The sequence below is a fragment of the Neocloeon triangulifer genome, unplaced genomic scaffold (assembly GCF_031216515.1).
Source record: "Neocloeon triangulifer isolate White Clay Creek 2 clone unplaced genomic scaffold, ASM3121651v1 ptg000012l, whole genome shotgun sequence".
NCBI classification, from domain to species: Eukaryota; Metazoa; Arthropoda; class Insecta; order Ephemeroptera; family Baetidae; genus Neocloeon; species Neocloeon triangulifer.
Genome location: NW_026775554.1, coordinates 4,839,961 through 4,862,170, shown reverse-complemented (window position 1 = coordinate 4,862,170; position 22,210 = coordinate 4,839,961). Strand labels below are relative to the sequence as shown.

The 22,210-nt window shown below is 40.8% G+C and overlaps 3 protein-coding genes across 8 annotated transcripts; 2 read left to right on the top strand and 1 right to left on the bottom strand.

Annotated features, from left to right (window-relative positions):
• The first annotated feature begins 941 nt into the window (after positions 1-941).
• LOC132196364 (microtubule-associated protein RP/EB family member 1) lies at positions 942-4,008 on the top strand. Of its 2 annotated transcripts, none has more exons than XM_059618944.1 (5): positions 942-1,093; positions 1,474-1,740; positions 2,454-2,771; positions 3,248-3,400; positions 3,459-4,008. In XM_059618944.1, the coding sequence occupies exons 2-5, from the start codon at positions 1,474-1,476 to the stop codon at positions 3,498-3,500; spliced, it is 780 nt and encodes a 259-aa protein (XP_059474927.1). In that variant the 5' UTR covers positions 942-1,093; the 3' UTR covers positions 3,501-4,008. The 2 variants fall into 2 exon arrangements, with proteins under 2 accessions (XP_059474927.1, XP_059474925.1); XM_059618942.1 differs by lacking the exon at positions 942-1,093 and adding an exon at positions 1,279-1,302.
• Positions 4,009-4,635: 627 nt separating this feature from the next.
• Positions 4,636-6,761, bottom strand: LOC132198065 (minor histocompatibility antigen H13). Its single transcript, XM_059621815.1, has 7 exons — positions 6,512-6,761; positions 6,266-6,447; positions 5,809-5,995; positions 5,568-5,751; positions 5,351-5,471; positions 5,105-5,296; positions 4,636-5,053 (listed from the first exon to the last, which is right to left on the bottom strand). Exons 1-7 carry the CDS (start codon positions 6,698-6,700, stop codon positions 4,987-4,989), a joined length of 1,122 nt encoding a protein of 373 aa, XP_059477798.1. The 5' UTR covers positions 6,701-6,761; the 3' UTR covers positions 4,636-4,986.
• A 371-nt stretch (positions 6,762-7,132) lies between these two features.
• Positions 7,133-22,189, top strand: LOC132198063 (pericentrin-like). Of its 5 annotated transcripts, none has more exons than XM_059621809.1 (43): positions 7,133-7,345; positions 7,609-7,732; positions 7,789-7,865; positions 8,142-8,456; positions 8,516-8,682; positions 8,791-8,989; positions 9,039-9,392; positions 9,545-9,874; positions 9,927-10,132; positions 10,249-10,666; positions 11,067-11,261; positions 11,323-11,490; positions 11,625-11,816; positions 12,097-12,201; positions 12,304-12,483; positions 12,541-12,866; positions 12,920-13,090; positions 13,141-13,260; positions 13,307-13,532; positions 13,586-13,723; positions 13,772-13,931; positions 14,043-14,179; positions 14,678-14,803; positions 14,948-15,100; positions 15,333-15,692; positions 15,869-16,156; positions 16,252-16,419; positions 16,691-16,795; positions 17,466-17,747; positions 17,803-18,048; positions 18,149-18,355; positions 18,410-18,649; positions 18,767-18,976; positions 19,030-19,200; positions 19,255-19,339; positions 19,392-19,730; positions 19,799-20,000; positions 20,057-20,207; positions 20,263-20,373; positions 20,427-20,459; positions 20,770-21,213; positions 21,423-21,598; positions 21,745-22,189. In XM_059621809.1, exons 1-43 carry the CDS (start codon positions 7,295-7,297, stop codon positions 21,971-21,973), a joined length of 8,685 nt encoding a protein of 2,894 aa, XP_059477792.1. In that variant the 5' UTR covers positions 7,133-7,294; the 3' UTR covers positions 21,974-22,189. The 5 variants fall into 5 exon arrangements, with proteins under 5 accessions (XP_059477792.1, XP_059477791.1, XP_059477790.1 ...); XM_059621808.1 differs by having other exon boundaries at positions 20,764-21,213; XM_059621807.1 differs by having other exon boundaries at positions 20,427-20,507.
• The last annotated feature ends 21 nt before the right edge of the window (positions 22,190-22,210 follow it).

Genomic DNA, 22,210 nt, shown 5'->3' with positions numbered 1-22,210 from the left:
TATTGTGTATGAATTTATTTCGACTGAATTATTGTTTGAACATGCGTAATATTTCTTGCATGAAAAAAGAAAAATTACAAATATCCATAGCTATTTTATGATAAAACAAAGTTGGAAAGAAATGGTAATAATCAAAATAATATATTATAACACTTAAAGTTAAATGTAAGAAAGTTATAAAAAAAGGAGTCGCCACTCTTAAAATAAAAAGTTTTAGTGCTATAATAATTCAGCTTTATAATTTAAAAATTTGAACAATTTTAAATTTTACTTTACAAAAGGTTTTATTGATAGCATTTTTTACCGTTTTTTACTACCTGTTTATTATTTATTAGCATACAAAAATAAGTAAAATTATAATAATTGAAGAAAATAATAATTGTTAAAAACATGCATTTGCGTCTAGGATAAAAATAAAGTGAAATCATTTGTGAATAAACCTTTAGCATTAAATGAATGCAATTGAGATTTCTCTTTACAATTATGCAAGCCAATACACGCGCATTTTCAAATTGTTGTCAGACAAAAATATGAAAAATATTTCTCTTTAAGAGACACAATCCCAAAAACAAAAATCTGCAAAATATAAACGATAAAAAGTAAATATAAATTAATATTTTATTGTGTATTTAATGATTTTTTTAAAGGGGTTGTTGGATTGGGATGAAAAGTACAACAAATGCTAAAAGTTAAATAAACTATTTTATAGTTTCAGTCAGATTTGTATAATTATTTTTCGAAATATTCAGTCTAAAAAATTACAAGTGTGCAATCAAATTTTTTTTTTTTTTTTTTTTTTTGAAACAAAAAAGGATAAACGTAAAGTGATGTAAAGTTATAATATTAAGAATAAAAAACTATCAGTAAAAAATGACTATATATGTAATCGTTTAATCATTCGATTTTTGCAGAAATAATTGCGAGAAAAAATCTTTGATTGGCGCCACAAACAGTCAGGGCGCGTCTAGAAACAAAAGAGAGTCGCAGAGCGCTGTGCTGTGTGCCTGGTGCGTAAACAGCTGCATCGGATTCACCGCGCCGAGAACGCTCGCTGCTTGTGACATTCGCATTCCACCCTCTCGGCAGCCGCAAGGTGAGTGTCGGTGCCCCCGTTTGATGCCAATTAAGTTCTGCCTCAGATCGCCGCATTTCGAGTTCCGTTCGCAGCCAACTTTTGGATAGCGGACGGCGCCGATCGGCGATCCGCGGCGGCGCCATGTTGGCCCTGAAGCCGCTCACAAACCGCTATAATCTAGAATTTTTCGCTTTTTTCTGCTTGCTCGGCAGCTGGATTGCAGGATGGTAGGCTCGCCTGTGACCCTTCCGCTTACCCTGAGCCCCGTGTCCCTTGGCCCCTCTAGACGTGACTAAAAAAATCACGTGCGAGAAGCTTCTCTCTCACCCGACCCAACCCATCTCTCAATTTGCACCTATTCGCTTCCTATGACTAATTTCGGCATTTTTTTTCTTTAGATGGCCGTCAACGTGTACTCGACCAATGTGACAACGGAGAACCTGAGTCGGCATGAGATGCTCAATTGGGTCAACGACTGTCTGCAGCTTGGCTACTGCAAGATCGAGGAGTTGTGCACAGGGGCTGCGTATTGTCAGTTCATGCACATGCTCTTTCCGGGCAGTGTGCTGCTCAAGAAAATTAAGTTCCGCACCAATCTCGAGCATGAATACATCCAGAACTTCAAGGTTCTGCAGGGTTCCTTCAAGAAGATGAACGTTGATAAAGTATGAACATAAATAATTCAATCTAGAAACCGCTTCCTTTCAATAATGGTTGTTTTTTTCAAGTTTTTCATTTGATAAATATTAAATTATTTTTTTGATAAATATTAAATATAATCATTGATAATTAGATTTGTGAATAGATGAATTAAATTTCCAAAATATTACGATTTAGATATTGAAGGCACTAAGCTATAAAATTAAACAACATTGTATTGTAGCTTATGAGCCGGAACAGAAACTTCTAGCTCTATGAGCATTGAGCTCATAAATTTTTATTCTATTAAAAAAATTGTAGTGGTGGCTGACATATCCACCTATATTTATATTTATCCCTACTTTATGTAGTTTCTATCAACAATTTCTTTGTAAAATGGGCTTCAAATCAAGATTTTTTAATATATTAATTTGATTTTGCAAAAAAATAAAATTATTCCTGTCTGCTACTGCTAGTGCCTTTCCGAAGAGGGATAAACAATTAAAAAAAGTATTGTTCTTTGAATAATTTTTAATCAGTTTCTTGAAATTATCCTATAGCATTGCTGTCTGCAATGAAAAAGTGAAGTTATGTCGTCATACCAGTAATTTGATAGCAATAAAGAACCGCACTTGCTGGTATTAATTATACAAAGGCATCACATTTCCAATCACTGAACTCCCATCCTGTTACGTTACAAATACATGTGCCCGTCCATTTACATTTTCCTCGTTTCTAGATCATCCCAATTGACCGACTGGTCAAGGGACGTTTCCAAGACAACTTTGAGTTCCTGCAGTGGTTCAAGAAGTTCTTCGATGCCAACTACGCAGGTCAGCACTATGATCCGATTGCGGCCAGAGATGAAGCTGGAGCTGCTCCAAGCACTTCGGCCAACCCTGACGCCAAACCTAAGCTGACTGCAGTTGCCCCCAGCGCTCCGGCGGCCAGGAAGGTCAGTGGTGATGCGCCCTCCAGGATTCAGCCACTCAGAAGGTCAAACCCTGCTGTGGGCGGAGGCGCTGCCGATAGCAGACTCTCAGAACTCACCAGTCAGGTACATGAAAAACATAAATATCACCACTTTTGCTGAAGGACACTATAATTTCAAATTACTTTTCTATCACACAAAAGTCAAATAAAGGTTAAAACGCTTGTCGGACGTGAGACCCATCGAGATTGTGCTCGAGACCGGTCGGGACCAATGGTATCAGTGGGTCTCGGTGGGTTTTGGGTCCATATAAGTAATTTTTTTTATTACAAAATAATTTCATTTGAAATAATTTTAATTTAAAGTTTTTATCAAGTCAATTTAATACATCTATTTCAATAATAGTTTCATTTTAATGTTTATTTAGTGTAAACTTATTTAATTTTGCTTACATTCATAAATTTTATTAAAACTTTTTTTTAATTTTATTGCCCCAATTGAAAGCTATTTTTAAATTTTTTAAAATATTATTTTCAGAAATTATTTATAATCATATAATTATCTGTTTATAATAATCTTATTGAAGTCAAAATTTTTTTTAGCTGGCAGAGATGAAGTTAACTACTGAGGCCCTTGAGAAGGAGCGCGACTTCTACTTTGGAAAGCTGCGGGACATCGAGGTTTTGTGTCAGGAGGCGACGCCAGGCGACTCATCCATTATTGACAAAATCACCCAGATCCTTTATGCCACTGAGGTAACAACTGAACAAATCGGTTAAGAAGTACTTGACCCTTTGGTTCGTATTTGTGCAGGATGGCTTTGCACCCCCTGAAGATGCGGAGGAGGAGTATTAAATGAAATTGCACCAGTTGCGACCGTTATGAACTGGAAGAAGCATAATCTCTCTTAATTTAATATTCTCACGAGTGTAACCAGGCGAAGTAAAGCGATTTTGTTGATTTCGCTGCCCCAAGGCTGATTTGCGCGCTCTGCATTTCTTTACCGCGACCCTCTGTGATGGACATGCAATTTGATTCGGCCACTTATGTCCCCTTAGATCAGTTCGTAGGTTATGCGCTCACTCGTTCTCTTATTATATATCAATCCTCTTCTCCTCTGCTACTCAAAACTACACCTGAGAAAGCTGCTGCTTTTGAATGAAAGGAAACACGTGCCTCTGGAATGCGAGCGAGTCTTCGTCCAGCGCTAATTTTCATTTTTCACCAGTATCTCCGCACTTGAAAACTTTAATATTCCGTTCCCCGTACTTTGGATTAATTGATTAATTTAATACTTGAAAAGATATTCTATGTAATGTGCATTGTTGCTAAACATTGAAATATATTCAATTATTCTTTTCAATTTCTTGGTTCTTATTAATTTGTCTTATATCCCTGTGAGTCAATGTGCAGTATGTGTGAGATGAAATTTCACCTTTGTGAGAAATAATATGTTGGGAAATGATCTAGATGAGGTTGAAATATTTTGTAGGCTTCTCACAGTCTTTGCATAGTATCTTAAGCAAATAAGTCTGAAGTGTAGAATTTGTTCAACCTTCATTACTGCCCCAGTATGCTGAGGTTGTACCTATGAAGTGCATTCCTTTTTTTAGACCTCAGCCGCGCGATTTTTAGGCGGCGGCTGGCTTTGGCTGAGCCGTCAAATTTCTGATCGGTCGCGACTGACTAACAATTTTTTTGTTTTAAAATTTTTTTATTAACAATTTTATTACAATTAAAAAGCGCGATTTTTTTTGTATTATCCTCAAATTTTTGAAATACGAAATTCAATATTTTTTGTAAGGATAGTAAAAAAATTATTGAAAAATAGTCAGCGGCTGGCTCAACTTCAGCTGCGGCTGGCGGATGATCACGAGTGGCAAAAAATGCCCGGCTTGCGTGGCTCAGGTCTCTAATTTTTTTGCTAACGAATGAAAAAGTTGCATGCTTACAGCATTGGGTTATTTAATATATTTAAGAAAATAACGAGTTGACATTCAGCTCATAACATTTATTGAAATAAAAAATAGAAGCATTTTTCTCTTATGGGGGAAATGAACTGTTAAGGTATTAGACGGAAATGTGCATTTAGTTGATCGCGGCTGACGAATATACTGTCGGTCAATGGAATTTGAAACACTCTTAAGGTGCATCTTGTGCAGTTCATTTAGGTAGGAATCTTTTTGAATAAAATTTTGTAAGTCAGAACTTGGTTCTGCGATGAACAAATAATGCAGTAAAAAGAGATGTCGCCAACAAAACAAAAAACAGACTGGATATTTACACAGCGCAGCAAAACATTCATTCATAGTTCTAACAAGTCCATAAGATTGTTCAGGATTCACTTTTCTTTCTTGTCTGCCTTGTTATCGCCTTCTGTTACCTCTTTTGAAGGGGAGTCCTCGTATCTATTATGGAAATTTCAGTCAAATAACAACAAGCAAATTTTTCATACTCACTGGAAGAGAATTTTGGTTTCTCCTCGAAGGACAGCCAGTCCGAGTGTGGCGCCAACACATGCTGGCACCAAGTAGAGCAGGGCTGGCTGTGCATGCTTAGATACGTGCATTATAAAAATTGTGGCCGCCATTCCCAGGATGTAGGCCAGGAAGCTTGTGGCGAAGTACAAGTGCGACTTTCCTGGAGATCGGCTAGAAAAATAAAATTTTAAACGTCTTTCAGTGATTAAATAAGATGTTGTAAACCTGTAGTCAAATCTGAGGAGCAGGGCAATGAAAATGCCTGGAATGACGATGTCGCCGAGTCCCAGCATGGCAAAATTGTTGGCTGCGAGACCGTTCTCCAAAATGTCTTGTGGGAACACCACTGCAAAAAAGAATCAAAATTATATCCCATCTTTCATGTATGTCGATTAATGTAAGTAAAATCAATTTAACATTAGCATATACAAAATATACATACATTTGATAGGCGCTTCAAAGCTTTTGGCAACTGTGACCATGACATCAGTACCGAAGACCCAGAAGACGTCGTAAACAAAGAGGCCACCAAGCAAGGTGACTCCTGTGGCCACATTGTTGAGAGCCAGAAGCTCGACACCATTCACTGCAAACGCCAGCCCCAGCAGATTGTTGGCGATCCAGTGCTTTATAACAAAAATTATTGAAATAAAAAGATGTAATCAAATTTGAGAAAATTCTACCTTTTTCATCAGATACCACACTCCAATGACTGTGCAGAAGAGCAGACAAACTAGATCATGGGTGCTGAATTGGTAGTTGATAAGGTCTTCATCAGCAGAGGAGATACCACTACCCTGAAGCCTGGTCATCTGTACCCTATACTGCACATTTGGAATGGCTGCTGGCACCAATGAACTGATGATGGGACTACAAATTGAAACAAAAAATCAATACAAAAATTAATAGGAAACTATTTCTAAACATAATAATTATAAGATTATATAACAGAAATATTTTAATATTTTCTCATCTTAAGATTGTACATACGAAAATATACAAGAGTATGTAGAAAAGTATGCTACATACATTATGTGAACGGATCCATTTAGAATGAAAATTTAGTACAAACAGTTGTTTTATAGAAAGATCAAATTCTGCTAAAAATTTTATCGTTATGTAAGGGTGAAATATATTAACCTGAGCAAATGGCACAGGGCGAGCACTCCAAGGAAAAAGAAGTAGCCGGTGAGGAGAAGGTTGATGTACTCCTTAGAGAAAATTTGGAAGAAGATGTAAAGGCCGAACAGGGCGGCACTGGCGACGATTGGAAACAGTGCTGCGTCACGATGGGACATAATGTCCGGCGTTTCACCAGAGTCCTGTCGAGGAAAAAATAAATTTATTAAAAAGTTCCCATATGCGAAATGCGTATGCCACGCGTACCCGCTGTTCCTTGTGGTGCTTGACGGAGCGGAATGCACCGAAGAAGATCGGGAGCAGGGCCATCACCACCAAACTTCCGTAGGCCACGGCGGCCCCTTCAAGAGTTGCCGGGGTTCGGGCCCCGGCCCCCACGGGCTCCGTCGTGTTCGCCTCCAGCGTCGACGAAGACAGCAAGTCCGACTCGGCCATTCTTCTGTTCGTTCCGTTCGTTCACTTCGTTCTGTGGTTGTTTTGTTATGTTGTCAACTGATTTTGACAACACGACTTTTTTGCTTGGGGTGTACTATAAGAGAATTGAAATGAAACAAAGTACTTGCAAACTACTACTGGTATAAGTCAATTTTCGCTTTAAATAAAATAATTCAGCTGTAAAATAATGAATAATATTCTAAATTTTTAGTTTTATAATATTGTCTCTTCAATTTTGTTCTATTAACTAGAGAATCGAATTCTCCTATCTGTACACCCCTTTACAAATTTGAAATTTATTCTTTCGTTGCCCTGTAGATGGCTCCACGTGACGTATGGCGCCGATTTTGACATTTCTCCGATGCAGCCTTGGATGCAGGCATGATTCGCGCGCTTTTTCACCTGCAACCAATCAGCGTTCACTTTGAACAGCAGTGGCCAATCACAGATCCCAGAGACCCCCAGCCAGCAGTTCGATCGTAAACATAGGGTTGAAACTTTAGCTAGAGAACTGCAAATTCACCCGAAAAAAGCAAATCCGAAGCCGATACGACCCCCTAAGACGATCAGACATGCCACTCAAAGTTCCTTGACATGGATCAAGACCCGTGGGGCGGTTTTGGGCCCAAGGAGGGCCCGAGAAAGGTAACCTTTCCCTTTTATTTTCCACCCCGACAGCTCCGCTTTTCCACCTGGCAAGGTGAAGTGGTTGAAACGGTCTTCTTGGGGGTTAATTAAGCCACTAGAAGTTCCACGGCCCACTTTCAACCCTCGTCACGCGGCCGGAGACAAAAATAGACAAGCGGCGCTCCATTTGGCAGCTGTCGTTTTGCTCGAGTGGATTTTGATAGGGGGCCCTCGAGTCTGTGTGTTGATCTCACTTGACTGATTCTTTCATTGACTTACAGACCGATTATCGGGGTGACGGCGACGCTGGCGGCGACGCGTCGCCGCCAGACAGTGCTAGGTCAAGTGTCGACAGCGCTGCGGAGTTTGTCTGCAGGGCTAACAAGTACGAGCAGATGATGGATGGTATGTAAATTTGCATTTAATTACCAGCTGGTTCTGACGTTTGGAGTTTGTTACAGAAATGGAAAGCCGGTATATGGATCGGCAGAATGGAATCAAAGAGGAGAAAGATGCAAATGAAGACATCATATTGATGGTGAGTTTAACTTACAATAAATATCAATAAAAAAATGTCCTTTACTGTTGCGATTTGTTCCTATAAATTAGAATTTAAGTTTTTCTTATCTTAAGCCAAAATAATTTTTAGCTTTAATATTATATGAATTTTTGCTAGTGTTTCATACATCTAATTATATGAAATTAAATGCAATGATGAATCACGTTTGTTATTCTTCTTTAGTGCTTCTATTCATGATTATAAATTTTATAAAACATTGACTTTTTTAGTGAATTAATTCATGTAATTGTACAGTTGCAGAACCAATTGGCAGATTTAGAACGTCAGGTGAAAGAGAAAAATGCTGAGCTGATGTCTGAGGCTGCAGCAAGGGCTGAGCAAGAGGCGGCTGTTGTTGATTTTGGTCGGCAAGTGGCACTTCTGCAAGGCCAGCTGCAAAATGCCACTGCTCTTATAGAGTCTGGATCTGATGCGGCCGCCTTGTTAGCTGCCCAGAATGGCCGTCTGCAAGCCGAGCATGTGGCCGAGGGGCTGAGAAACGCACTGGGTGCTGCTCGTGCTGAAGAGGCTAATCTGCGGTCACAACTGGTGATGCAGTACTCAAAACAGGTCCCCTTATTTGAACCAAATAAAATTTTTTTTAACAAATTATTGAAATGAATATGTAGGTACAGGAACTGAAACAAGGAATTCAGGTGCTCAACCAAAGGTGCGAACAATTGTCTGCAGATAAAGAAGATCTGATCTCGGAAAACAAAAAGAATCTGTTAAAATGCAAGGAGGAAAGCGAAAATCGTTTTGGGGAGCAACTAAGGAATATTAATCAGCAGTGGAAGTAAGTTTAATAAGCTTAACTATTGGCTTATTATTAAATTATTGAAGAAGAACATTAATTTAGAATCAATAACTTAAAGAGAAATTTATAAAAATAACAACTTTCAAGGTTGAGTCAGGAACGAGCAGAAACGGAGCACAAAAAACTCCTAGCCAAACTTGAATCAGAGCTAGAAACCTTGAGAATATCACTAGAGGAGGCCCCTTCACTCAACAAGCAAATTCACAATCTTCTTGAGGACAAGCAGTCTTTGGAAAATGTGGTGCATTCTCTTCGGAACCAACTTCAGCAAAACCACCTGGACAAGGTTAGATTTAAGACAAATATTTTGGCTTATTTCATCATAATTTGTTCAGGTCCAGCTGGACGCAATGTCTAATGAAAAAGGTGAGGAGTTGAAAGAAGCTTTGTCCAAGAGCACCCAGGAAGCAGCAGTGCTGCGTTCTAAGCAGGCCATCCTTAGAGAAGAGAATGCTAAGCTCTACAATAAGGTTGAATCTCTTGAGGGCGCAGAGGAGGCTCTTGGGCGACTGCAAACTCGTGCAAAGGCCCTGGCGACCGAGTGCGAGCGACTCCATGACGAAAAGCAAGATGCTGAAGCTGAGGCCGAGCTGCTCTACAGCCGATGGCGTGCTGCTGAGCAGGAGGCTATGCGTTTTAAACGACTTTACACAAGGAACAGCAATCTCAGGGACGTTATTCCAGAGGAGGTAACATTTGTCAAAATTGATAATAAAATACACAAATTTTGGCTTCCTTCAATACACAGACTTCAATATTTAATTTGTAAATAATGTGATTTGAACGTTATTCAAAAATGTAAAAGGAAGTTATTTTTAATGCTATAACATTTTAATTTTAGGTTGAAGAAGAAGAAAGTAGTGCAAAGTTTGAGGTTGAAAATGAAGTGGACGCGGCAGAGAGAGGTATTGGAAGGCTTCGCGTGCGACCCGAAGAGATGCCCACTGGACAGACAGCTGTTCTTGGCTGGGTGGAGCAGTGTGAAGCGCTGGCGCTACGTCTCCGCACTGCTGAAGCTAACGCCAGTCGTCTAAGTACTCAACTTGAACATGAGCAAGCAAGAACAAAAACTCTGGCTGATGAGAAAATCTCCCTTACTCAGCGGAATAAGCAGCTTGTAGAGCAGGTTGCTGGTCTGCAAAGAGTCACGGCCTCTGTTGCTAGATCAAAGGTTTGTGGTATTCATCAAATTAGAGAAAAACTCTATTTTGTCTTGCTTTTAGCTCTTGATAAATCAGTACGAACTGAAGATTGGGCAGCTGGAAAATGAAAAGGGACACCTGCAAGAGGCGCTGGTTCAGCTGGAGGATCAACTGTCAAAGGCCAGTAGCCGTCACATAGATAATAAGGACCTTGAGGCAGCGGCTAAACAAGCTGTTGTACTACAGCACTCGCTTAAACATGCTAAACATTCTCAAATTTTGCTCAGGTATGTAGAAAAAGTTTCAAAACATGCAAACATTTTAAATTAAATTTTTTTTACAAACAAATGTAGTTTTAATGAAGAAATTTAATAATTTTATTATTGTCGTAATTTGGCTCTAGGTCAAAAATATCTGATCTTGAAGAGCTAGTGGCTACCCTGGAGGCAGGCCTCTTAGCTATAGGCACCAAACTAGAGGAAAGCTGTGCTGAGGTTTCCGCTGCCTGGGCAGCGGCCAACGACCAGCAGGCACAGGCAGCCTCATTTTCAACTCAGCTGGCTGCTTGTCAGGAACGGGCGGCACGTCTTGAGCAACGGCTGGTCTCTGCAGCAGCTACTGACGAGTTGGCCTGTGCCCTCGGTCACGGCTTACGAGACCTAGTCGAGCAGCTTGCAACTGAGGTTGCAGATCTGAAAGCAGCACTGCGGGCTGAGCGTCAAAAAACGTCACACCGCCCACTCTTGCTTAATAATCGAATCGAGGCGGCTGTTCTGCTTGAAAAACTAGGACAGCAGCGTGAGGAGCTCCAAGCTGCCAAGGTCAGGATTTTCTTTCCTTTTCTTTCTGCAATTTTGGTGTACAATAAATTGTTCCATGACTAACTATTCCATGGCCAGCAACTATGCAAGTATCGCTTGACAGAATGACGTATATTTGGGATGTATCATGTTCAAAATTAATTAATAACCGTAAATAAAAAGTGATTTTATTTGATAAATTACCTAATTTAAATGCTAGGCCGTGAAAGAGTTTGTTGTGGAACAAATAATTATACCTACAATCCTATACCCGTGCTTCCAATAATTTCCGGTGTAATTTTTCTATAACGTACAGTGAATAACATGGTTTTGTTTTATTGCACTAATTGAATCTTGTAAATACATTTACCTATAAGACAAGATTGCCATGAAAAAATTTCAAGAATTTGACTTTTGGCAGTCAGAGAATACCAACGGCTGGGCCGTTCGTCTGGAGGAACAGCTGAATGAAATGATTCACGAGTTAGAGTCGCGGGAACCTGTAGCAAACTCTCAGCATTCTCTGGATTCCTCTGTAGAGGAAGAGCAAAAGCGGCTGGAGGTCAAAGTGCGTGACCTGCAGGCACAGCTAACACACTCACAGCAGCAGTTTGAGGTTAGAATTTTTACCATGCTGTGTTACTTCTCTTTCATGATCTGACATTTTGTTGCTAAAGGGCTCAGAGCGTGAAAAAGTTGCTTTAGAAGCAGAAGTTCAGGCCCTTGAAGCGGCCATAGATCAAAAAGAGCAACTTCTCCGGGAGCAGAAAAAATTACTAGAGTTAGAAGTGGTGCAGAAGGAGCTGCTACTGAAGCAATGTAGAGCAGAGGCTACTGCTAAAGAGGTGTGTACATATAATTTTTATATGTGTAATTTCTGCTTATTTTTATGCAAAAGGAATGTTTTGCTTGTTGATATTCTTATAAAAAAAAAGTTTTGAGATAGAAATATTTTACAATATAATGTGTATTTCATTAGATCGAGTTGCTTCTGTGTCGTTGCGGCTCGTCAGATATTATGGAAGGTCCTCTAGATGGTTGCGGCCACCTGGAGGAGGTCAAGGCTGCTCTTGACGAGGTTCACGCAGCAGCAGTGGCCCGCCTAAAAGAGCAGTTGTCTTTTGACGAGGCCTCCAGTCTTAAACAGATACAGATGAAACACCTAGAGCAGGTCCGACAAACTTCCATTTCTCACGATCTATGAAGTTTTCTTTTTCTTCCCTCTTAAATTTAATATTGTGGTCCAGTTTTTAATTGTTTCTTTTGTTGAAATTTCTCATAGTGCACTGCCTTTTATTTATTTTCTTTTTAATTAAGTCATTCTGTTTTTCCAAATTATTGTTTTAATTTAATTTGAAATAAATCGCTCAAAAGTTATTTTCTGTCTTCTTTTTTTCCGATTTCTTCTTTCAGTTGCTTAGAGTTTAAAAATTCTGTATTCTTTAATTCAGCTCGAAGAGATGCACAAGCGAATTGAGTCACGAGAAATCAAGTTACGAGATGGATTTGCAGACAAAATCTTAAAGGAGATGCGAGCGGTTCTAAAAAATCTTGAGGTGAGCTCTCTGTTTACATTATGATAAAGTATCAGGAGACTTGAATGAAGGAATTTTATTGATTTTTTGGTCCCATCTCACAAAAATAACCCAAATTTCTAGGGCGACTTTGATGAGCGGTGCTTGAGTCAGGTACTTGAAAAGGTGCAAGAAGGGTTGCGTTTGGAGATAGAAAAGATTAGCATCAGCTATGACCAGCAGCTGCAAAGCCTGAAAGAAACACATGCGCAGCTCCTGGAGACTCTGAAGGCTGATAATGTTGAAAAAGCTACTGTTGAAATGGTTCTATTTGAAAACTATATTTTTATCCCTGATTTTTATTCCAAATTTCAATACTAGAGTCACTCAGAGAAGGAATCTGAGCAGAAGCTGGAAGTTCTGCTGAAGGAGGACAAGCAGAGGCGCAACGAATCACTTCTGCAGCAACTGGAGCAATCCGTCTGCTCAAAGTTGAGCGCCTGTGTTCAGGAAATATGCGACAAATGGAGTGAAAAGTGCACAAAAGCAGCACTTGAAGGTGGCGAAGAGGTGGCCGCCGTTGTTCAATCAGCTGCTGCAACCATCAACAGCAAATATAAGCAGGAGGCGGCTAACTTACGGCTAGCTCTTAAGGATACAAATATGCAGATTAATAAACAAATCAAAGACCAGTGGGAGAGTACCTGGTTGGTATTATATTTTGATTTTTACCAGAAATATTTAACCTTTGTTATTTCAGTGAGGTGGAAGAATTGAAACAAATCAAAGCTCTTCTTGCTGATCTAAAGACGTCAGGACTGGCAGTTAGTGGCCTTTTGGAGTTGAAGATAGCCATGGAGAAGAAACATGAAAAGGAAATGGAAGAGCTGAGAACTTATTATGAAAAAAGATGGGCAGATCTTAATGAAAAGTAAATTTATCGATTATTTAGATTATTTAATTACTATGAGCTTATTTTAGGTATGCTGAAGATGTATATAGTCAAAGAAGTCAGAGTCGAAAATTATCCGGTAGCTCTGATGAGTTTGAAGACGACCAAACTAAAGACTGTGACAGCTTTTCTGAGCCTCCATCAATAAAGTGAGAGTTCTTTCGTTTCAGATTATTTTATTTCCTTAAATTTTAGGCCTGATGAGCGAGTCATTGACGCGATTGAGGCTGAGTGGAGCGAACGATTAGCTCGACAGGAAGAAAAACATGCGAGTAACATCCAGCAATTGGCCCGGGACCTGAATGATGCTCATGAACTTGAAATGTCTCGTCTTGAGGAAAAATTGCGCTCGGAAGTTACTCAAAGGTCAAACGCATTTGACCTGACCGCTAGTCCACAAATTAAAATGGAGGAACATCCAGTAAATTTAAAAATATGAAAGATTGAAATTTTGATATTAAAAATAATATTCAGGATACGAATATTTCTGAAGAGTTAAGAGCGCAATTTGACAAGGAGCTTGAAAGGAGAGTTAGAGAGGAGACGCAAAAATTGAGCATGGAGATTGACGAGCTGGTCGAAAGCATCAAGCGGCAGAATTTACAAGAGATGGTTTGATGAATTTTCTACTTTACATCGTTCCTATTTTTTTTCTGGCAGAGCACGCTTGAGGAGAAGCACAAAAAAATCGTTGCTGAGATTGTGGAACAGCGGGAACATCTGATTGAAGAGCTGCAAGGAAAGTTTGAGAAGCAAACTGCCAAATTGAAAGAAAAGCATGAAAAAGAAATGGAGGAGCTTGAAGAAGAATTGGAAAAACGTAAGTATTCCCACATTTGCAAACTATAATAAATTTAATTAATTTAGCAAAGTGTAAATTATAAAGCATAAAAATACTTTTGAAATTATTGTTTAATATTTTAATTTCCAGGCCACCATGCATCCTTGGAAATGGCGCTAAGTGAGCTGAATGACCAGTTTAGACAAAAGCTAGAGCACTTAGAGAAGGTGCTAGCCCAGGCGCATGAGAAGGAAGTGCTGAAACTACAGCAGACAATAGAGCAGCAGGTAATTTACCGCCCGGCGCCGTTTCACTGCTTGTTCCTCTCCCCATTATGTTTAATGAGCTGCCTGATTGCTCTGTGAGTGAAGGGTGACTCATGCCTCAGAGGTAGCAGCAGAGGAGCGCAGCAGTCAGTTGAGGCTGTGCAGCGCTGGAAAATTGTTCTGCTGCTCTCTGGACATGAAGCACATCAAAGTTTTACGGAGCATTCAGGTAGTGAGAGAATCTTGTCTCAGCTTGAAAATTTAAAATGCCAATGTGCATGTGAGAAATGAAAATTGCATGTCTAATATTCTCAAATTTTCTAGAATCAATATACTATTTAAATTTTCCATATTTCTCATTGCAAATGTTAGCAAGAAAAATTTTATTAAAATAATATGAATCGCATGAAAAGCTTTAATCTGAGAACAGATGAAAGGCCATGTTTGCTTTTTCGGCCAAAACTTTGTTGCCTTCTTGCTCTAATTTTCGTGTCCGTCTGCATGCTTTGAATCGTAAAGGAGGAGAGTTTTGTGGCGCTGCTGGAGGAGCAGGCAAAGCGCGGCGCCGACTCGGAGCTCCGATTCGAGCGGCGCCTGCAAGAAGAGCGCATGGACGCGGTCGCAACTCTCGGCCGACACCTGCAGGTACTGTCCGTTGTGATCTGATAGTCCCTGGTAGCGAGGTGGATGGGCTTTGCCGTTTAATTTATTTTTCTGCTTCTGCCTTTGTTTGATCATTGACCTTCTGAGTCACGTGCATCTAAATTGAGCCGAGTGTTTGCATTGCAGGCGATGCTTGCCGGAGAGCACGAGGCTTCCGAGTGGCCGCCTGAACTGGAGCAGCTTCGCGAACACCTAGTGGCTGAGGCCACAGGCCAAGTGGCCAAACTTAAGGAACAACACGCAAAGGAGATGGATGCCCTCAGGCAACAGATGATTCAGGTTGGTTATTCAATTATTGATGATTCAATACTAAATTTTTTTTATTAAACTTAATGAAACAAACCATTGTTTTGCCAATTTATTCAAATGTTTGCTATTAAATTTGTCCATTACGCACAGCTCAAAATGATCAATTCTATAATTTTTATTCTTTTCATTATGAGAGTTATGGGTTTAATTTTTATGCCATGAAAAATGTTTAACTTTAAAATTTTTCTGCTCTCACAATCAGGGTGTCGAGGCACCTCTTCGAGACCAGTTCTTGCAACAAAAGCAGGTTCTCGGCAGGGAGAACGAAATGCTTCGGCATGTTGTGTCTGAGCTGGTACGCTACCTGGGTCAGCTTGACGAACAGTTGGCCTCTTTCGTCGACACACATGCCCTGGGCAGTGACACCGAGAGCAACGCAAGTGAGGAAGAGCGCCGTTTGCGAATCGCTCCAGACCTCAGTGCCTTGTCAGAGGCGCTTAGTCTTTCCGAGCTTGATGCAGAGCAAATGCGCGCAGACTTAGACGCTTGTCTGCTTCGTCTTCGCAGAGAAGTTGCTGACATCATTGGAGTCTCTGAAGCATCCCTTGTTGGAACTAGACAGGTTTGTTTGTACTTATGCAAGATGATAATAATACACACAAATATTTAAAAATTCAGTATTTAAAAATTTCATTATTCTTATTATGTTTCAAATCATTACTTTTATCTTTACTTCAATTCAATTAACTTGTTAGACTTTTTGATGAAATTTAAAAAAAAAATCAATCTCTTCCACAGCTTGAAGACCTGAAGCAGCTGCTGGCCGCCAGTGAGGCAAAGGTAGCTGCCCTAGAAGCTCGCCTGGAGAATCGTACTCGAGAGGCTGTAACTGAAGGCTTCGGTGACGAGGGAGCTCCCTTGGGACTTGAGCTGAGACTCGTACGACTTGTTGACCTTCAGGAAAGGGCAAGAGGCGTCCTTCAAGACGAACCCCATCCTTGCGCTAATGTGCTCGAGGAACTGGTGGCCGAAGCTCATCGGCTGGCAGACGAGGCTAGAAGGGAAAAAGATGACCTTCACATGCAGGTAAATTATTATTTTCCTTTAAAGTTTTATTTTTTCCAAAAGAAGAAAACAAAGATTATTTTCTTTCATTTTGCTTCTGAATTTATTTCCTGCAGATAGAGTGTGCGGACAAACAGGTGCGTGCGAATCGAGCCTTCCTGGATGAACAAGCTGCTGAACGGGAGCAGGAGCGTGATGAGTTTGCTCGTCAGGTGCAGCACCTAAGGGACGCCCTCAAGGACAGAGAGCGGGACAAGAACGAAGCTAGCCGCCTGTCTAAAGAGGTGATTATTTTATTTTTTCTTGGAGGAATCATATTTCAATCTTGAGTTTAAATGGAACAACAACAAAAAAACCTCTCCTCCATGAAATTCCACCCCCATTGGCCCCTTTACGAGCATGTGTTGCGTGTGGTTGTGGAGTGGCCTCCCCTCGTGCGCAGTTGGATGCAGAGACAGGAAGTGCTCTAAAAATAACCCTCGACTGTGGGCCACTTTCACGCAGTCTCTTTAATGCAACGGGGCGTGATTTTCAAAGCAAGTTTTCATTCTTCAGGTTGAGTGCCTAGAGGGTCAGGTCAGGGAACACGCTGGGCAACTGCAGAAGGCGCATGCAGCAGCTGCTGAAGCTGCCGCGCAGTACAAAGCCGCCAATGATAAGGTGAGAATTATAAAAAAAATCCATCCCCAACATATCGATTTAATCAATAATATCAGACTCGTTTCATTAATTTATAATATTAAATACAAAATACACAAAAGTTATTGAAAATTTAGCCATTTTTTAGTATATTTGAATTTAAATTCACTGATTTTCTTACACTCTATGATTTTTTTATATGGCACTTGAAATTATTATAGTTAATAATTTACCTTGTTCTTGCTCTTAATGATATAAATGTAATTTTATTAGGAATTCTTAATTTTTGATTCTTGGAATTGAAAATTGAGTTTATCAAAATAATTATTTATGTTATGGGCACATAGACTGAGAGTATCATTATTACCTGCTGATTGTGAGTTAGAGATTACAAGATAACTTAAAAACAATCGTTACTCTCAATTTTTAGTAAAAAACTAACATGGCACATAATAGCAGTTAGTTTTTTATGTCCTGTCTCTTTACTCTCTTTTCCGAAATGTTTTATTCAAATTGTTTGTATTGATTTTTCAAAAATTGTATTGATGTATTTCTGGCGAACACATAGGACTATTCACACAAAATTAGACCCAGAGTCGATCAGAATGAATTTGTATATTCTCATTTTGCCTGTTACAGCTTCATAATTGATCTTTCTTTATATATTAATTAAAATTTTCACTTACTTTAGGTGCAAGTTTTGCGCGACGTTGTGAAAAACTTAGAATCCCAACTTGAAGATAAGCAAAAGAGCGAAAAAGAACTCAAGTCACGACTGGGCCGCCTGCAAGCTGCGTTCGACCAGGAAAGTCTTATCCACAATGAGCAGTTGGATGCCCTGAAGAATGACCACAGTTCTGTTGACCTCCTTGACCAGATCTGCTTGCTTGAGGAGCAGTTGAGTTCCTACAAGCAGCAGCTGGAGGAAAAAGCCAACCAGGAGGCGCCTGCTCTGTATGAAATGAATTTACAGGTAAGAAAAATATACTCAAAATTCCATCGGCACTTAAATATACAAACAAATTTAGTTGAAAACGCTGGAAATGACCTTGGATAAGCGAACTAAGGAACTGGAGCGTGCTCACAAGGCAGCAAGCAGTCCTCGTGAGAGTGGAGAGGGTGTAACATCACCTGAGAGTGTTGAAAGGTCGCCTCTGGCTTCCATTCGACGCCTCCAGGATAAACTGCAGAACCACACTCGTGCTGAGGATGCAGCATTTTCACACATAAGAAGACTTGAAAATGAACTCAAAACAGTCCAGCGTTCTGAAGAGGTCAGCATTTTTTATTTACAAAAGTTTCTTTGTCTGATTTCATATTAAAATGCAAAATTTTATATAAAATCTAAAATTTATTTGTTAATTTTGTTAATAGGAGCTTCAAGTTGAGCGCTGCATGCTGCAAAAACGTGTTGAAGAACAACTCCAGCAGATCTCTAGTCTCCAGTCTCGGCTGGACCAACAACGATTTCACCAGAGCAGTGTTGAAGAGCGACAGAATTCGAGTCTGCGCCACATTCAGCAACGCTCAGCCGAGCAGCTTGAAGCTCTGAAGGAAAAGCTCAGCACCAAGGAGTCAGAGGTAACTAAATTAACCATTGTAAAATCATTGATTACTTATAATTTTTGTGAATAGATCAAAGAGCTGCGAGAGCAGTTGGAGAAGACAAAGCGTGTGCTTGCTGAGCACGAGGCTGAGGCCGCTCGGAAGGAGCAGGAGGCAACTGAGGAGACTGAAAGACTGAGGGAGAGATTGGATTTGGTTGAGGAAGAAGCTATTCGTCGACTTTCGAGCAGTCCGAGACGCATTAGCAATCAGCTTTATCAATCATTGATTGCTGAAAAAAATACTGAAATCGAGGAGCTCAGCTTGCAGGTGAATATTTTAATATCGAGTTTTAAAATACTGAAGTTAAATCATGCGAACTGTGAATTGATTTGAATTTTGAATATAAACAGTGATTGTCTGCTAAATATACTTCATTGTTTACAGGTTCAAGTTATGCGCGAACGCCTTGAAAGTGTGCACCACACCTTGGAAACATCTGACGTTACCAAAGAGCAGCTTTTGGAGATGATGCAGCACGTGGAGATGAGGACGCATTCGACTCTTCTTAGGAGCAGCTCCAGAAATAGTGAGGTGCTGAGGTCAAGTTCCAGAGCAGTGGAGTTTGACTTTGGCAACTCCACATTAATGGAACCGGTTAGTTTCTATAAATTCCTTTATGAGATCCAGACTTGACCTTTATTTTGCAGAAACTGAAGCCGGTGATTGGAAACTTGGAGCTGGACGAGGAGCCATCCAAACTGGTAGAACTGTCCAAGCCTGCCACACCAAAAGTGGTGTTGGAGGACAAGGTTGACTCTCTGAAGGAACAGCTACAGCAGAAAGAGATCCTTCTTCAGCAGACAGAATCAAATCTGAATGTAATTTACAAGTTTCCCTGAATTTAAAAATTTATCTTATTTTTCTTCCTGTAGCAACTGATTGAGAAAGGCAAATCTGAGCTGAAATTGCTGCAGGATGAAAACAACCAACTTAAGGAAGAACTTGCCACAATCTCCAGTAATTTTGTCACTTCTCTATTATCTTTAAAATTTAATCAACATTATTACAGCTCGATTTGAGGAATATGCAAGGCAGATGCAGACAGAGTTGTCTGTGAACGCCCAGTTGGACGCATCAACAGACAGCGCCAGCTTAGACATATCCACTGCTACAGAAAATCTGCAACGGCTGCTGTCCAGAGTGCAAGACGGAGGAGTCGAGGTTCTGAGCTTGAGCGAGCTGGCTGTGCTAAAAAAACACACCGCTGCACCTGTTGAGATGAAGCCTGCGGCCACACAGACGGCCAGATCGGCATTGACGGACGCAACTCTGGTTGCTGACCTGAAAAGGCAGCTGATCACTGCTGAGAAAGAGGCGCTGCTCAAGGAGAAGAGTCTTCTTGAAAAAAGTGAGCAAAATGTTATTATTGACAAAATTCAGGAAAAATTGGAAAAAAATGTATTATTTTTTTTTCAGTTGCTGATTTGAGGCGGCAGCTTGAGGAAAGTGAACAACAAGCCTCCAAACTGGAAGCTGCTGTGGCCACAGAAAAGCAGTTGGCAACCGAGGCTCGTGTTGCCCAAATGGAACGAGGCGTTGAGTCACGGCAGAACATGGAAAAGTTGCTGGAACTGCAGCAGAAGCTTGAGACGGCAGAGCGTCAAGTCCAACAAGCCAAGTACGGAAAATAATTTTTAGCTCTCGAATTTTTTAAAATAATCTTTTGATACTCAGGTTGGAGTTGGAAAAGGAGTTGTGCCGAGCAAACGCCCTGGAGAGCGCTTTGGCAGGCAAAGACACAGACATGCTTCTTCTGATGGCCAAGTTTGAGGGTGAAAGCGCAAGACACCGGGTCACCCAGCGTAATCTTGCTGCCGTTTCACAGGTAGACACACTTCTACTCTGTTTTGAACCATTAATTAATTTATTATTGTCTTCAGATGCTTGACTCGAAGGACAAGGAGTACCACGAGACAAGGGAGCAGCTAGAAAAGGCGGCGGCCAAAGCTGTCAGTCTGCAGCAACAGCTGGAAACAAAGGAGAAATCAAAGGTAGGTGGAGTGCAAAGAAGCATAATTGAAGCGTATTGATTTATGAATTTCAGACTGAGGAGGACGAAAAGGCAGATATGGTAGAGGTGAGCCAGCAAATCACGCAGCACCACCTGCGCCACCTGCTGGCACAGGTACGCTTTGGCACACACAAACATGCAAAACTGGAGCGCTTTGAAATTATCTAAATATCTAGTAAAAATCTAAAATTTTCAATTCAAATCGTTTGCACTAAAATTCAATAAATGATTTTTGAAAAATTAACAAATCTTTACTTTTTAAATTTGTTCAAAGCGCTTTTCTCCTTCAAAACAATTGAGCTTGGTGGCGGTTTCACTTTGACCCCGCACGCCGTCAAAGGCGTTTGGTTGTGCCTAAATAAATGTTCAGTTGCAGGAGGAGCGAGACAGGAATGTGCGTTTGCACTTTGAGACGCAGGAGCTGAACGAGCTGGTGTCTGCCCTGAGAGAGACCGAGGCGCGTCTTCTGCAGCGCGCAGACCGAGATCAGGCCGAGCACCAGCGGCACCGAGCTCTTCTGGAGCAGCAGCTGTCGGAGGCCAGACGTGGCGTGGCCGCTGAGGTAGCCGCCTTGCGTCACGAAATTGCCCGACCGACATCCACTTTGGAGTCTGCCACAATTGAGGCGGAGCGACGGGCGTGGGCTGTTGAAAGGGTGCAACTGCTGCATGAGGCCGAGCGGCTGAAGCACGAAGCAGTGGCCGCCGCGGCCGCCCTCAGCACCGAACGGGCCGCTTGGCTGCTCGAGAGACTCAAAATGCAGTATGAGAACTCGCAGGACAGGACTGGAGATGACACCATCACCATTGACCACTCTAAGGTATTTTTCTGTTTTAATTAATTCATAAATTATTAAACATAATAAAATTAAAGACATATAAACTAGATTTTTTGTTTCTTCAAGTTTTATTAGAATTATATTTCAATATTTTTCATATTTTTAAATTATCAATCAAATCAATTAATTCTCCTTTCTCACAACAAGTTAACATAATTTATAACAGTATGAATTCTTGACTCTGATTCCAGGTGGAGTACCTTTACGGCAAGTGCCAACAGATAGAGAGCCAACGCAAATCCCTGAGGTGGCAGAAGCGCTACCTGCAGATGGTGATAGCCTCGTTTGAAGCGTCGTTGGCCTCCATCAGAGCTCAGCTGCCCCTGGCGCCGCCTCTGCCTTCTCCCACACCACTTGCCAGATTCAAGTGCGTTTTTTCTCACGTCGTCCTAAAGTAAACTTCACCTAATTTTATCCTATCCTAAGATCCCATCAAAGTCTCACTCATATTACTTTCAAAATTTATAAATTGTAACATTTTGCAGATTTAATTTTGTTATCCAAATTTTTCAGGGGAGCTGCCCTTGTGATAGTGGCCTTGCATCGAATGCAGTTCCTGGTGCGGACACACATGCGAACCTTCCGGGTCGGAAGCACCGTCGTCATGCGTCGCATCACTGAGGCCCTTCTGCTGTCCCCAGAGCCCAGGTTCCAGCCACGCGCCCCTGCCCTGGCAGCCCTTCCGCCCGCGACCTCTTCTGATGAGACTCCGCGCTCTCGGCACTTCAGACGACTCCACTGAGCAAAAGTTTTAAAACTAATTTGACGAAACGAACAAAATACATCGACATGACCTGAGTGACTGTGTGAACTTAAGTAGGATTAGAAGAAGAGAGTGCGACTGATTTTGTATTACCAATAGAATCTTGTAAATTTGTCCCAAATCCGAACTGCGAACTATGTCTTTCATGTGAAAAATAAATTTTTATCTCAAAAGTTGCACAACATTTCAGACTCTCATTTTAAAACATATACTTGT

Coding starts and splice junctions, on each gene's coding strand:
- LOC132198063 (XM_059621806.1), top strand. CDS start 7,295: ATGGATCAAGACCCGTGGGGCGGTTTTGGGCCCAAGGAGGGCCCGAGA. Junction 7,733..7,788: donor GTACGAGCAGATGATGGATG/GTATGTAAATTT, acceptor AGTTTGTTACAG/AAATGGAAAGCCGGTATATG. Junction 8,457..8,515: donor TGATGCAGTACTCAAAACAG/GTCCCCTTATTT, acceptor ATGAATATGTAG/GTACAGGAACTGAAACAAGG.
- LOC132198065 (XM_059621815.1), bottom strand. CDS start 6,700: ATGGCCGAGTCGGACTTGCTGTCTTCGTCGACGCTGGAGGCGAACACG. Junction 5,752..5,808: donor TGTGGTATCTGATGAAAAAG/GTAGAATTTTCT, acceptor TTTGTTATAAAG/CACTGGATCGCCAACAATCT. Junction 5,297..5,350: donor CTCCTCAGATTTGACTACAG/GTTTACAACATC, acceptor TTATTTTTCTAG/CCGATCTCCAGGAAAGTCGC.
- LOC132196364 (XM_059618942.1), top strand. Junction 1,741..2,453: donor AGAAGATGAACGTTGATAAA/GTATGAACATAA, acceptor CCTCGTTTCTAG/ATCATCCCAATTGACCGACT. Junction 2,772..3,247: donor TCTCAGAACTCACCAGTCAG/GTACATGAAAAA, acceptor AATTTTTTTTAG/CTGGCAGAGATGAAGTTAAC.